Genomic DNA, 14,130 nt, shown 5'->3' with positions numbered 1-14,130 from the left:
ATCTTAGGTTTTGAAGTCAGGATCTCCGAATAGAAGAACTGTGGAACTTAACCAATCTCAGCTGGAATAGCACAGGCGATGTCACAGGCAGGACTGTGTGCTCAACAACCAAGTGTGCCTCTCAGAGCGGGCCTGTCGCAACGGGCCGTCACCGCACGGGAGACAGTTCCACACAAGTCCGCCCCGGAGCCCATGCAGTAGTGCTTCGCCCACGTCATACTCCTGGGCTCTGGATTCTAATTACACACAGTCCGATCGATACAGTGACTTACAGATTTTAAAGCACGAGGCATGTGGTCCTCCAGAACAGCTGCATTTGTAGGAGCAGAATTAAAGACATTTCACAGTAGGCTTCAGTGCCAACCCAAGCCAATAAACACACACCACGGCACAGAAGCTCATTACATGAATCAAGAATGAGCTGCTAACTTAGTTCAACAGCTACACATCACACACATAATTTGTCCATATCTTAACTACCATTCCACAAATACCAGATGTTTATATCAGTAATCCTGCTGGAGCAGACTAATATTACATAAAGAGCTCTAAAGATCTAAATTTCACTTATACAGTGGCTCACAGGCTGAGGAACCACTGCTTCACCATAATTATCTTCCAAATCCAAAGATGGCTGAGGGTCACCCATCACATAGCTACATCTAGAAATGAATTTATTCCACACATTAGAAAACACAAAAGCACAGTACAGGAAGTGGTACACACGGCAGACCCAAGGCCCAGAGCTGGGCAGCCTCATTTACTAGAGTGGTCCAGTTCTGTAACACCACATAAGGCTCCAGGTTCGGCATCCTCACAGGCACCTCTGTGGAGTGACAAGCACAACCCGAGTCCCTCAGACAACACACACATCCACACAGGGTTCCCTGCCGAAGCCTCTGTGGAAGAGCTGTGCTGTCACATACAGGACAACAGCTGTGGCTACACAGCAGCACACATACAGACTTCCACTGCTAACACCAGCAATTTCAGTCACAAAACACTTCTCAATTGTTTTTCCTGATGAATATTTGAAACCCAATACATAAGCCGTCTGGAAAGGGACAGTAGGCTGTTTCCCTTAACAGCCAGCATGAAGAATTTTAACAGCTGACACATCATGTAACATTCCAGTCTCTGACTGCCACAGCTCCTGGAGCAGCCCGGAAGTGCAGGTGTCCTGTGTTGGTGCTGAGACCCCAGAAGCCCAAGGCCACAGCACCCCGGAGGCGCTGTCACAGCGCTCGGCAGCATTATGTCTGCTTTGCAAATGGCGACTCTCCTACACTAGACAATCAGCAATCAAAGAAAGCACGCAGCATAAATGAAGTGTCGTGTTCCCAATGGCGGAAGACTGCAGGCTACCCTCAATCAGCTACGCTCTTGAGGCTGACCCGGTTCAGGCTCTGCACGATAAGGCCTCCTTGCGCAACGAGCGGTTGAGAAGGTTTGCTCCCCACACCCACAGCCATTCAGGCATGTACTGTGCAAAAAGAAACTAGAAACAAAGAGAAAGACAGCACAGTTAGAAGCTCAAATCACCGACCCAGAAGGAGCAGGTTCACAAACCAGTGGACCTCAACCCTGTGAAGGGGTTACTGGGGGCTACGGCCCCACACATGTCTATCCTGGAGGCCCTGGAAAACAGAAACACAATCCCCACTCCTCCACCCCCTTTTTTAAAGAGGCTGGATAGACCTGCACCAAGTAACACGATTCCATCTTAATGTGACATGAACAGTATGTGCACTGTTCGAGAACCACAAATCCACTTGAGCAACAAAGGCAGGTGGGATGCAGAGATGTACACACACTAAGTCCTGTGTGAGAACAACAGGGTTTGAGGGCCACATGGAGCAGTTCAGAGAATCCAACACTAGGATCTTGGAAATGTCTTGGGTTGCGATGAGGGGCTCGGGGAACCAGGAAGGGGATTCTGCTGATGTTGCTCTGTGCCCTGGTTCCAGGGGTCTCTACCAGGACATAAGGCAACATCCAGAAACACACCTGGCTGCCTCGCTGGGGGTGAGTGCACGGGTATCCGTGATGAGTGGAGGCTGGGGCTGCTCCACCCAGTGCAACACATGGCACATGCCCACAGCAGGAAGCAGCCACTCCAGGGATGGACTGGGCTGAAGGGGAGAAACCCTGCCCTCCCCGGCAGATCTCCTGACCCCGCACACAGCACAGTGGTCTTATGTGTTGAGGAAGACCGTGGGCAGACTCCTGCTAAGCAGAGTCTGACCACGCAGGGCACCTCACACAGTAACGAAATTCTCTGACCGGGTTTCTCAGACTTATCGCAGGCAATCCGTGCCGGCCCTGGGCAGACAGTGCTAACAGAGGTCGCTGAACTGTCTTCTCAGGAAAGGGACTCGGGAGGCCACTCAGGACTCCGTGCCTGACCACAGCCCCGGAGAAGCCCCAGCTCAGTCCCTCAGACACAAGTCAGCCTTGGGCTGCAGCAAGGGCAACATTTTGGGGAAAGGAACAATTGTCTCTCTGGACTTCCTGAAGGCAAGATACTTTGCAGGGAAGTATCTGACACCCCTTCCCGAGGCCTGTGCCTTAAGGCACAGTGCCCTACTCCCAAGCAGTCAGGCTGCGTGTGAGGTCTCCATAGGAGAAGCCTCCTGCTTGGGCCACACTGAGACAGCAGCAGCCAAGACAGACCATCACAGCCTGCCTCACCAGGACTGTCGGTCTGCGTGGCCAGGAGGGCTCAGCAGCTACCCAGCTGTTCTGTGCACTCACTGTGGTCCGTTTCTGGTACAGCATCAAGGCCCACTCTGTGAGCGCCCTCAGCAGCTGCACAGGGAGACTGGACTGGCAGACCCGGCTCACTCCACTGAGGTTCCAGCACCCCGGAAGGGTGGGCAGAAGGGCTTGGCAGAGAGAGCTAATGGAAGAGGAGAGAGGAAGCGAGTCCTCCAGGACTGGATAAATAAGCCCAAGGGACTGCCTCCTCAATCCCTTCAGCTAACAGCAGTGACCGGAAAGGAAGGCCAAGTCCCTGGCCACCAGGAGCTGCAGCAGAGAGTACCCACACTTGAGCCTGTGGGGGGCTCCGCTTAGGGTACAGAGGGAGAGCAGACGGGGGAGGTGAGCAAACGAACGTCTGTCTTTTCTCCTGCTAGACTGACTTGTCAAACTTCTTCATACCGTCACCAAAATTATAAAGTAAACTTTACCATGTTCATCTTTGCACTTCAGGCTTTGGCCACATGTCCCTGTATCATGGACAAGGGTCAGAGTGCATGACCTATTTAAGAGAACTGGAAGCACACTGCTACCTGAACGGAATGGGACCAGTATCCCGTGGTCCTTTTGGAAATTCCAAGGGTAGAGACAGCATGATGTGCGTACACTTTTGGCGAAGGCACCAACCATGGGCACTTGTGCAGAAAGCTGCTGGGTGCAGCCATGTTGGTGGCTACAGAGAACGGGATGAGGCTCTGCACAAAGATGCCTTTGGAAGCGTATTCATACTGCAGCGCTCTGCTCAAGTGGTCGAGGTATGCCTGTTAGAACAGAGTGGAGGAAAAGGCTCTTCATTTAAGAAAACTTGAAATTCAGAAGACAGACAGACACACTTACAACCAATTCATGCTGTGACCAGGGGCTTCGTGCTCCGACCCAACACAGGCTGGGCCAACACGTGCTGTGACCAGGGGCTTCGTGCTCCGACCCAACACAGGCTGGGCCAACACGTACTGTGACCAGGGGCTCTGTGACTTTGACCCAACACAGGCTGGGCCAACACGTGCTGTGACCAGGGGCTTCGTGCTCCGACCCAACACAGGCTGGGCCAACACATGCTGTGACCAGGGGCTTCGTGCTCCGACCCAACACAGGCTGGGCCAACAGGTGCTGTGACCAGGGGCTTCGTGCTCCGACCCAACACAGGCTGGGCCAACACGTACTGTGACCAGGGGCTCTGTGACTTTGACCCAACACAGGCTGGGCCAACACGTGCTGTGACCAGGGGCTCTGTGACTTTGACCCAACACAGGCTGGGCCAACACGTGCTGTGACCAGGGGCTTCGTGCTCCGACCCAACACAGGCTGGGCCAACACATGCTGTGACCAGGGGCTCTGTGACTTTGACCCAACACAGGCTGGGCCAACACGTGCTGTGACCAGGGGCCCCGTGCTCTGACCCAAAGGTGGTAACAGACGCCCTGCTGGCTGAGTGTTCATTTTGGGGGATACCTGACCTTTGAAGCAGAATACGCAGCCAGCTGGGGAGTGGGTTTGCAGCAGGAGCCAGACGAGATGGTGACAATGGCGCCTTTCTTCCTCTCCACCATCCCCGGCAGCACTATGCGGACCATCAAGCTCGCGGCAGCAATGTTCACGTTTATGATGTCCCAGAGCTTGTCCTCTGAGACCTGCGTGAAATACTGGGGGTAGGGATAGGACACACCCACATTGTTTACCAAAATGCCAATATCTTTGTCTTTTAGGGCTTCACGAATGGGCGCATAGATCTCTCGGCCGCTGCTGAAGTCGGCGACTATCACATCGGTCTCCACCTTGTAGGTGTCGGCTATGTCTTTAGCCACAGCCTGCAGCTTCTCCTCGCAGCGGCTAATGAGGATGATGTTGAGTCCGCGGCTCGCCAGCTCTTCGGCATAGGCTTTCCCAATGCCGTCTGTTGCACCTGCAAGGCCAGCCAGGAAAGGGAGCGCATTGGTCCCACAGGGTCACCTCTACATGGAACCGTAAGTACCTGCTGTCAGGTTTACAAGACACTCCTTGCGGGGCTCCGTCAGGGGCACTCAAACAGTGAACAACACACAAGGTCGGGGGGTCATTTTCCAGTGACCAAATTGATTATGAGACACAACAAGAAGGTGTCTTCAAACACCTATCTGGCTTCAATGAGTGCCAAGAGGTGCTTTTTTGAAGAAGAAGAATAAATTAAAATGAAGTTCAAGGGCAGTGCAAAAGTTCAAATGGCTGATCTTTCACCTGCAACCACCAGCTCCCGTACAGGCACCAGTTTGTGTCCTGGCTACTCCACTTCCTTTCCAGCTCCCTGCTTCTGGCCTGGGAAAGCAGCAGAGGATGGCCCAAAGCTCTGGAACCCTGCAGCCACAACAAAGATGTGAGAAGAGGCTCCTGACTTCTGGCTTTGGATTGGCTCAGCTCTGGCGACTGTAGCCATTTGGGGAGTGAACCAGTGGATGGAAGATCATTCTCTCTGTTTCTCCTTCTCTCTGCCTGTCCAAGAAAAATAAATAAATCCTTTTTTAAAAAAAGGTGAGGCATTTCTGAACATGGTGACAGTTTCTAAGAATAATTTTGGAAAAGGCCAGGAAGGGGGTAGGAAAGCAGCTGGAGTGTCCTGGGATCAGCAGCAGCTGGAGTCAGGATAGACAGCAGCAGGTGGGTGCTTCCTCAGCAGAGGGTAGCAAGGCTTACGGACACCACCTCCAACAGCACGCTTCAGGAAGCACCACCCGACTAAATCCACCAGCTCCTTGGACAGGGCACTCAACTGAAAACACCACTTCAAGAGAAAGATCATTCTGATTTTAAATTACATTACCGCTGACGACAGCCCATCTTCCATACTGCTTGATGAGGTCTGCTCTGCTCCCCAGTCGGGGGATGAAATGCAGCCGGATCAGGCTGTAGAAGTCACAGATGACGGTGATGCTCTTCCTGGCCGTGTACCAGGCTCCAACCAGGGCTAGGGCTTCCATATAGCAGTTACAAGACCTGGCAATTTCCCTGTACAGGAGGTAGAAGCTGTCAACGGCCGCCATGGCAACCTACAGGGAGGAAGAAGACAGAGAGGTTCTTTGCTTCATACTTCATGTGAGTAAAGAAAGACCTCGGAGGACGTGGAATGTTAGCCCCTTGGCACTCAAGAGTGACTTCAAAAGCAAGCAGCTCATAAATTCACCATCAATTCACCATCTCATTGTTTAGCATATCAAGTTAACAGTTATTGTCCTCCAAGGAGGACAAGTTTCCCCTGAAATCCAGACACCGCACAGAGGGAAACAGCATGTGCTCTGCGCCCCAGAAATGCTGCCACGTAACAAGGGGCACTGCCAAGAGGCACACGGGTCTCTGCTTCATCCACAATCAGCAAATACACAGGACTATTACCCACCGAGAAGCCACAGACACCAGAGAGAGCGCGAACGAGCAAGGCTTGGCCTCAAGGCGCTCACAATTCACTTGAGACCAAAGTCAGCTTTCACAACCGTTAGCAGAGAAGAGAGAATTCCCAAACCAGAAGAAATGGCGTTCCTACATGCAACAGGCTGAGTTCTCCTCTGTGTCACTACCTTGACTCAGACACCTGCATTCCTGCCTCACCCCCCCAGGTCTGACAACCTCTGAGAACTCGCCAAGCACTGCCTCTGGCTCTCAGCACTCCCTGCGACACAGGCTAAGGTGTCCGGGTGAGGCAGATGCACGTGTGCCTGCAGTGAGAAAGAGCCCCTCAGAGGCAGACGCGGGGCAGGCCCGGGCCGAGGACACGCTCCAGGGCGCTGCACTCCACACTGGCTCAGACAGGGCCACCACACAGGGAGCCGCAGTGCTGACCCCAACGGGAGCTGACAGGGGAGGGCGCACCAGCAGACGGGCCTAAATTCCATGGAGTTGCGCTGTTCAGACACAGGGACACAGTGCACGCATGAGGAAGCTGGGGCAAGCCAATCAAGAGAAATACAAACCTTCTGGGCAGTGGCCCGTCTTCAAACCCATGAGCAATGGGGGGGGGGGCATCCCCAAAACTAAGAAAACACCTAACAATAGCAGCAAACTAAGGAGTGGGTTCCTTCCCACTCACTCCCCTGGAATGTAATATGAGCTAAAGCAAGTTTTATAGAACAAAGTGAAACTAAGCCATAGGAAATGGCACACACCCCAACTGCGCTACTGTGTGAAAAGGCCCATGAAATAAGGAAAACACTGTTGAATCAACATTTGAATGTGTTGTCCAGATTATAAGCCAGCCACACACACAACAGAAACACAGCAGAAAACGGAAGAAATCACCGGCGGAGTGGCTGCTGCATGCCCAGGGTGAGGCCACACACTGTCCAAGCCACAGGGCTCCGGAGCTGCCCGACAGTGATCACACTGATGTAGCACAGAGTCGGAACATCTCCCGCCAGTGAAAAGTGAGGAGGTGGGTGTACACCTGATCCTGTAACACGAGGCAGCTGGAGCACACCCTGGCTGAGTCCCCACGGCCTCCGACAGCTGGCTCCGGCCCCCACCCACGCCCCCTCCTCACCTGTCACCGTGGACAAGTGGGAGTGACCAGCAGATGTGATCTGTCTCACTGATGCAGATTTGATTTCCTACGGGTAAAATGCCGTTTCCTGGGGCATGCAGCTGGGACAGCAATTAGGATGCCCCTTTGGAGGCTGGCACATCCAATCCAACTCCCTAACGCACCTGAAAAAGCAGGGCAGGATGGCCCAAGTGCCTGGGCCCCTGACATCCACATAGGAGACCCCATAGTACCCAGGCTCCTGGCTTCTGCCTGGACTTGTCTAGGCTGTTGTGGCCATTTCAACCAGTGGATAGGAAATCTTTGTCTCTTTCAAATAAATCAATCTTTACAAATAACCAGGACATGGCACTTGGGTTGCCTGACCACCGCGGAGCGTCAGGCTCTAAGTCCTGGCTGAACCTGGATGCCAGCTTCCTGCTGATGCGCACCAGGGCAGGCGGTGGTAAGCACTCAGGGGTTGGGTCCCCACCAACCATGTTCCTGACTGCCAACTGTGGCCTGGCCCAACCCTAGCGGCTCTTGGGCATCTGGGACATGAAGCAGTGGGTAGAGGGCTCTGTCTCCACACTCCAGATAAATAAAACAGGCGTCAGCACCACGGCTCAACGGGCTAATCCCCCACCCTGTGGCGCCAGCATCTCATATGGACAGTTTTGTGCCCTAGCTGCTCCACTTCCAGTCTAGCTCCTTACTTGTGGCCTGGGAAAGCAGTGAAGGATGGCCCAGTCCTTGGGACCGTGCACCCACAGGGAAGGCCCGGAAGAAGCTCCTGGCTTCGGATCAGATCAGCTCCAGCCACTGTAGCCACTTGGTGAGTAAACCAGTGGACAGAAGATTTCTCTCTCTGTTTCCCCTCTCTGTAAATCTGCCTTTCCATAAAAATAAATAAATACATATTTTTAAAAATAAGTAAAATAAAATATCAGATGGCTTTTGTCATAACTAATCAGACCCCACACCATGAGGAAAATAAAAGCAAAGAATAATCATTACTATACAGTACAACCTTCTCAAACTAAATGTGATGAGAAATTACAAAACTGAAGGCAGAAAATGCAGCCAGACACCTGGGACAGGAAATCCACGCCACTCTAACAGGTCAGCAGCCCCCGGGCCTGGCACAGCACCTCATCCTGCAGGCAGAACCAAACGCCCCAAGGGCCTGCCTGTAGGAGCTGGGGGGCCCTGTGGCCCGGGGCTGTGCACAAATGCCGCTCTGCTCCAGCCAGCTGTTTGCGGCCTGCATGGGCCAGTCTCTAGGGCAGGGGCAGGTGGCCAAGCCTTCCGCCACAGGCAAGCAGGAGGAGACAACGTGAAGAGAGGGGTGTGGTGGCCACCTCAGGTTCTTTCACAATGTGCAGGTACCAAGCTACTTCAGAAAGCTGGCGGAGAATGGAATTTTAAAAATGAGTTTATTTTGGCACAAAAACAGGTTTGAAATCCAAGCACAGCTTTTTCAGAATACATGTTTTTCACATACCATGGAAAAAGTTTTGCTCCAAAATAAAGTCATACTTTCAATTTTATTTTTTCTGTTAATTTTGTAAGATACCTGAATGTGCCAATTCACTGTACTGTACACCACACTGTATACAATTTTGTTAATGATACCTCAAAAAAATAGAAGGCGAACAAAACAAAATCAGAACTTTCTCCAAGCTAGGGAGAAAAGCAACTCCCCTCTGTCTTGGAGGCATTTTTACTTTCACAGGGCAACAGGCGTCAGAACCAAGGGCAAGGCCAGCCCTTCCCCGAGCCCCTGCTGGTGCCTATCCTGCCAGGCAGGCCCACAGCTCAGCCTACTCCAGCTAGCAGCATGAAGGACAAAACCCAAAAGGCAGTCACCACACAAACCCTCATCAATCGGGAAACATGTGGCTGAACAGACGCAATCAAGCCACACAGAAGCACGACAGCAGGTTGGCAGGTCAGAGGGCAGGGGCACAGTGGCCACAGTGTTTTCCAGCAGCAAGGAGGACACCGGGCCGGGGCGAGCAGACACCCACAACCGACCAGTGCAGAACCGCAGGCCTCACACCGCTGTCCGAGAGCCACTCCTGCAGAGGCCTGGTGTAGCATGGATCACAGCGGCTGGAGGGCGGAAGCACACATACTCAGAGCGCTCACCAGTCGCTCTTAAGACAATAGGGACAAGCTGAAAATCCAACAGTCTCAGCCATGTAAGTCCTGCCACCCTGGGGCCCACACAGTGGCACAGCACACCAAACCACCACTGTAATACCAGTACCCCATCCGAGTGCAGCTTGACCGCCAGCTGCTCCACTGCACAGCCAGCTCCCTGCTGGCACACCTGGGAAAGCAATGGAGGACGCTCCAAGTGTTTGCCCCCACCCACCCATGTGGGAGACCCAACAGAATTCCTGGCTCCTGGCTTCGGCATGGCCTAGCCTTGCTCAGCACAGCCATTTAAGGAGTAAGCAGCAGAGAGAAGATCCATCTGTCTCTCCATCTCTCCCTCTTTGTAATTTTGCCTTCAAATAAATCAATCCAGGGCCAGCATGGTAGCACAGCACACTATTCCTCCGTCAGCAGTGCCGGCATCCTCACAGGAGCACTGGTTCTAGTCTTAGCTGCTCTGCTTCCCATCCAATCCCCTGAGTGTGGCCCGAGATGGCAGTGGGTTACCGCCCAAACGCATGGAGCAGTGCACCTGTGTGGGAGACCCAGCAGCAGCTCAGATTAGCTCAGCTCCGGCCACTGCGGCCACCTGGGCAGTGAACCAGTAGATGGAGGATCTATGTCTCCATGTCTCCTTCTCTCTGTGGATCTGACTTTCCAATAAAAATAAATAAATAAAGTCTGAGCCTGTTGTGGAAAAAAAAAAACCCACCTTTGGTCTGATCCAGCCAAGGCAACCACAAGGCAGCACTTGAACTTCGATAAATCCATAACAGGCTTAGTTCTGTAGACTCAAGACTGATTTTACAATATCCAATGGGTTTGGCAGAAGGCCCCCGCACCCAGCCCGGACCCATCAGGCGTATTCCGGAGCCACTAAGTTTGCAGAGACTCCTGGGAGAGCAGGCCAGAGCTGAGGTCCCTCCCAGCCTGCCCCGTGTATCTCCCTGCACCGCTGCATCCCCCTCCCTCACCCACACGGCCTTAGTGTAAAGACTCACCTCATTTCTCCAGCTCTCCAATTAGAGCAGGTCTCCGGAGGGCGAGGGACCTAGCTAAACTAATTGCCCTGTGATTCAGAAAAACACAGAAGTTGTGTAAAACCTTCAAAAAACAAAACCTACCCACACTATGCCATTGGACTACTTCCCAAACAAATCCAGTGCCCTGAAGGCCCTGTGGCCTTGTCTGCTGGTCGCAGGTCCTCCTCGATCCCGTGGAGAACTCAAAGACTCCACGGCAGACGTCCCCACCTCTCTCCTTGCAGTTGGGCCCCACGCGTGCACTCCGAGATGCAGTACTGTGGAGTGCTCCCTGGGAAGGATCCGCGGGGGGGGGGGGGGTGCTGTCCAGAGCCTCCTGCCATCAATGCACACGGCCACCCTGTCGCTGACAGGCTGGTGGGGGTGGGGCTCTGGGCCCACAGATGCCAACGGCACTATGATGAACAGCTTTGTGCACGTCCCCTGAACGCCAGGCCAAGTCCTCAGCCACTTTGCAAGGTGGCAGGGCTGAGGTGCACACCCAGCAGCGGTGGGCGCATGTCCTCACGGCCACAACACCAGCGGCAGGACCAGCGGCCGCCCTCCTGCAGAGCGGTGTCATCGCACTTCCAGAACACCTGCAAGGCTGGCGTGCCCGTGACGGGTGACGCTGCTCAGGCTTTCCATTCTGACAAATGCCACTCCCATCACTGCCCTTTTTTCTGTTAAAATTTCTTTTCTCACAATTCTATGATTTTTTTTTTTAACAATCAAGAGCTGCTGCTTTTGACACCAGGCATCCCGTTTCTCATTTCCAAATGCCAGGATGAAGCCTCGGCTGCCCCGCCTCCCGTGCAGCGCCTGCGACACGGGGTGCAGTGCCCGGCTCCTGCTTCCAGCCTGGTCCGGCCCTCGGGAGCCATTCTGGGAGTGAACCAGATGATGGAAAATCTAACTTGCCCTTTAAAATAAATATTTTTAAAATTGTATTTATTTATTTTATATGCAGAGAGGAGAGATAGAGAAGAAAATCTTCCATGCATTGATTCACTCCCCAAACAGCCGCAATGGCTGGAGCTGTGCCAATCCAAAGCCAGGAGCCTGCAGCTCTTCCGGTTCTCCCACACGGGTGCAGGGTCCCAGGGCTTTGGGCCGTCCTCGACTGCTTTCCCAGGCCACAGGCAGGGAGCTGGATGGGAAGCGGGACTGCTGGGACCAGAACCAGCGCCCATGGGATCCTGGTGCATGCAAGGTGAGGACTTAAGCCGCTAGGCTACTGCACCGGGCCCAAATAACATTTTTTAACTTATTAAAATAAAAAGTATGAAAAAGTATTTCAGGGGCAGGGAGGGGCTAGGCCTCTCTCTGCTTGCAAAGTCAGCCTTTCACACTGGAGAGTCAGTTGGATTGCTGCTGCCCTGCTTCTGCTCCAGCTCCCTGCTAACGCGCCTGGGAAAAGCGGCGGAGGGCGGCCCCAGCGCCCATGTGGGAGACTCAGATGGAGCTCCTGGCTCCCTGTGGCCACTGGAAGAGTGAGCCAGCAGAAAGAAGGCCGCTCTCCCGTTCCTTCGCTCCCATCCACACAAGCTCCCACCCACGGATGCACTCCCCAGATGCCAGGCAGAATCAGGAGGCAGCAGCTCCAACCAGGCTCCCATGTGCATGGCAGGGATGCAAGCACGAGGCATCATCGCTGCTCCTCCCAGATCGCTGCCAGCACTCGGATACCAATCCACGCATCCTAACCTCCCCGACTGTGAGCACCTGCACAGAGCATCCTTCCACACATGTGGACACGTCCTCTGTACCTTTTACAGCTCTTTACAGCACACCTGAGGAAGCAAAGGGCATCATTTCCAAACTTCTCCACACTTCTCCCATTTCATGTTATACCAGGAACCCCCACCTTAGCCCCACACTATCTTCTGGGAGTGTCACAGGCTTGTCTTCCGGGTTTAAGTGAAATATCCCCCCGCAGATATGTGATGAAGTGAGGCTAAAATCTCTTACACCCTTAATATTCCTCCACAGAACCTGGCAAGCTCTGCGTACATGCTCCATTTAATAAACAGAATCAAATATTGCTTTGTCTCAAAGCTCAAATTTCACTCCTGAGGAGGAACAATTTAAGACGCCTCCCAAACCTCGTGTCAGCACTTGGGCAAAGCCACTTTGCATTCTCTTGCCTTCCGCTGTGGGCATGGCAAAGGCAACAACAAGGGAATCAGGAATCTGTATTCTCAACCAAATCCCAGGGTTCCTAATCTTCGTGTCTCCTGTATGCTGCAGGAATTAAAATAACAGCATGAGCCCCGTCCTAGGTATGTATCCAAGACTGCTGGAAACCTTGGCCATGAATGCTCACAGCAGCCTTATTCAGGGAGCCCAAAGCAGGCCAACACCCCCACGAGCACCAGTGAATACAGGAAGAAGCAGATGCAGTCCACCCACACCACGGGATACCACTCGGCCGGGAGAGGAGTGCAGGACACGAGCCACGCCACGGACGGACCTTGAGCACACGCCGCCAGAGGACAAACGAGACACAAGAGGAAGTGAGTCCCGAAACGGGAACTACACAGCGTGTCCAGGGTGGGTCAACCCTCCCAGGGAGATAGCAGATTGGGGGCCGGGAGGACCGTTCACCTAGCAGGGAGGGTGCTGACCAGGTAGTGCGCACCACACATCAGAGGACTCCTGCTTGTCCGTGGGTGCAGGAGAGGGCCCGAGTAACAGAGTTCCAGCAGCCCTCGGCCACTGGACAGCCAGGCTCCCAACTTCATCCCAGCCCAGGCCCGGAGAGTGAACCAGTGGCCACTGGGCAGCTGTCTTCCCAATCACTGAAGGGCACTGGGGGCAACAGAAAGTTACTGCTAATACAGCTGGGCTTTCCTTTGGGAGTGGCGTTCTGGGATTACAAAAGCACTAAACACTAGCAAGCCCGACACCTTTCAAACGACTCAAAGGACGAATGTCATGTGAATTCTATTCCAAGAAAAGCAAAAGTGACCCCACTTCCTTGAACCCTTGGCCCTCCCGCAGAATGGGGAGTGAGATGCGTCCTGGGTGGGGTCACACCTTCTTACATCAGCGACTCTGGGCACAACCCGCTCCCCATGGTCTCACCCGATGCTCTGTCCATTACCCCCACTTGCCAGATGGAGCAACTCAGGGCCCAGACGAGGCGTCGGTCGGTCGGTCTGTCTGTCTGTCTCTCCCTCTCTCTCTTTCTCCACCGCGCGCGATGGGAGGGGACCAACGGCCGCTGCCCAGGACGCGTGTGCCCTGCCCTCCCCGCCCCATCATTCAGAGATAAAGTCCTGCTCACACCGCACTGTGCAGACCCCAGAATAAAGCAGCGGAGACGTGCAGCCCACTGAGGGGTAGTGGGTGCAGGCCACAGCCCGACGGGATGCAGGGAAGCTGGGCTCGGGCTGGGACGAGGTGGGCTGAGGGAAATGGGGGACCCGGGAGAGCCAGGGGGCCCGGGGGCGTGGCCGGGGCCGCCGAGCACGGGGTCGGCCGGCAGCCAGCCGGGACTGAAGAGGACGAGACGGAAACCGGGCGAAGGGCCGCGAGGGCGGCGCGGGACGACGCGGGGAGACGCGGGCCCGGGCGCAGTACCTGCAGGCGGCGCAGTCTCCAGGCCGGGTCCCGCCGCAGCTGCAGACGGTCGGCGCCCCACGTGACGCGCGCACGCGCCGGGGGCGGTGCCCGCTCAGGCCCGGCCCTCAGCGCCCT

The 14,130-nt window shown here is 54.3% G+C and overlaps 1 protein-coding gene across 1 annotated transcript; it reads right to left on the bottom strand.

The window, feature by feature from the left end:
• Positions 1 to 860: 860 nt before the first annotated feature.
• Positions 861 to 14,106, bottom strand: HSDL1 (hydroxysteroid dehydrogenase like 1). The gene is made up of 5 exons (XM_004584058.2): positions 14,014 to 14,106; positions 5,555 to 5,780; positions 4,218 to 4,663; positions 3,294 to 3,521; positions 861 to 1,498 (listed from the first exon to the last, which is right to left on the bottom strand). The coding sequence occupies exons 2-5, from the start codon at positions 5,772 to 5,774 to the stop codon at positions 1,400 to 1,402; spliced, it is 993 nt and encodes a 330-aa protein (XP_004584115.1). The 5' UTR covers positions 5,775 to 5,780; positions 14,014 to 14,106; the 3' UTR covers positions 861 to 1,399.
• Positions 14,107 to 14,130: the final 24 nt, after the last annotated feature.

Source organism: Ochotona princeps, chromosome 16 (assembly GCF_030435755.1).
Source record: "Ochotona princeps isolate mOchPri1 chromosome 16, mOchPri1.hap1, whole genome shotgun sequence".
NCBI lineage: Eukaryota > Metazoa > Chordata > Mammalia > Lagomorpha > Ochotonidae > Ochotona > Ochotona princeps.
This window is presented reverse-complemented; position numbering and strand designations above follow the sequence as displayed.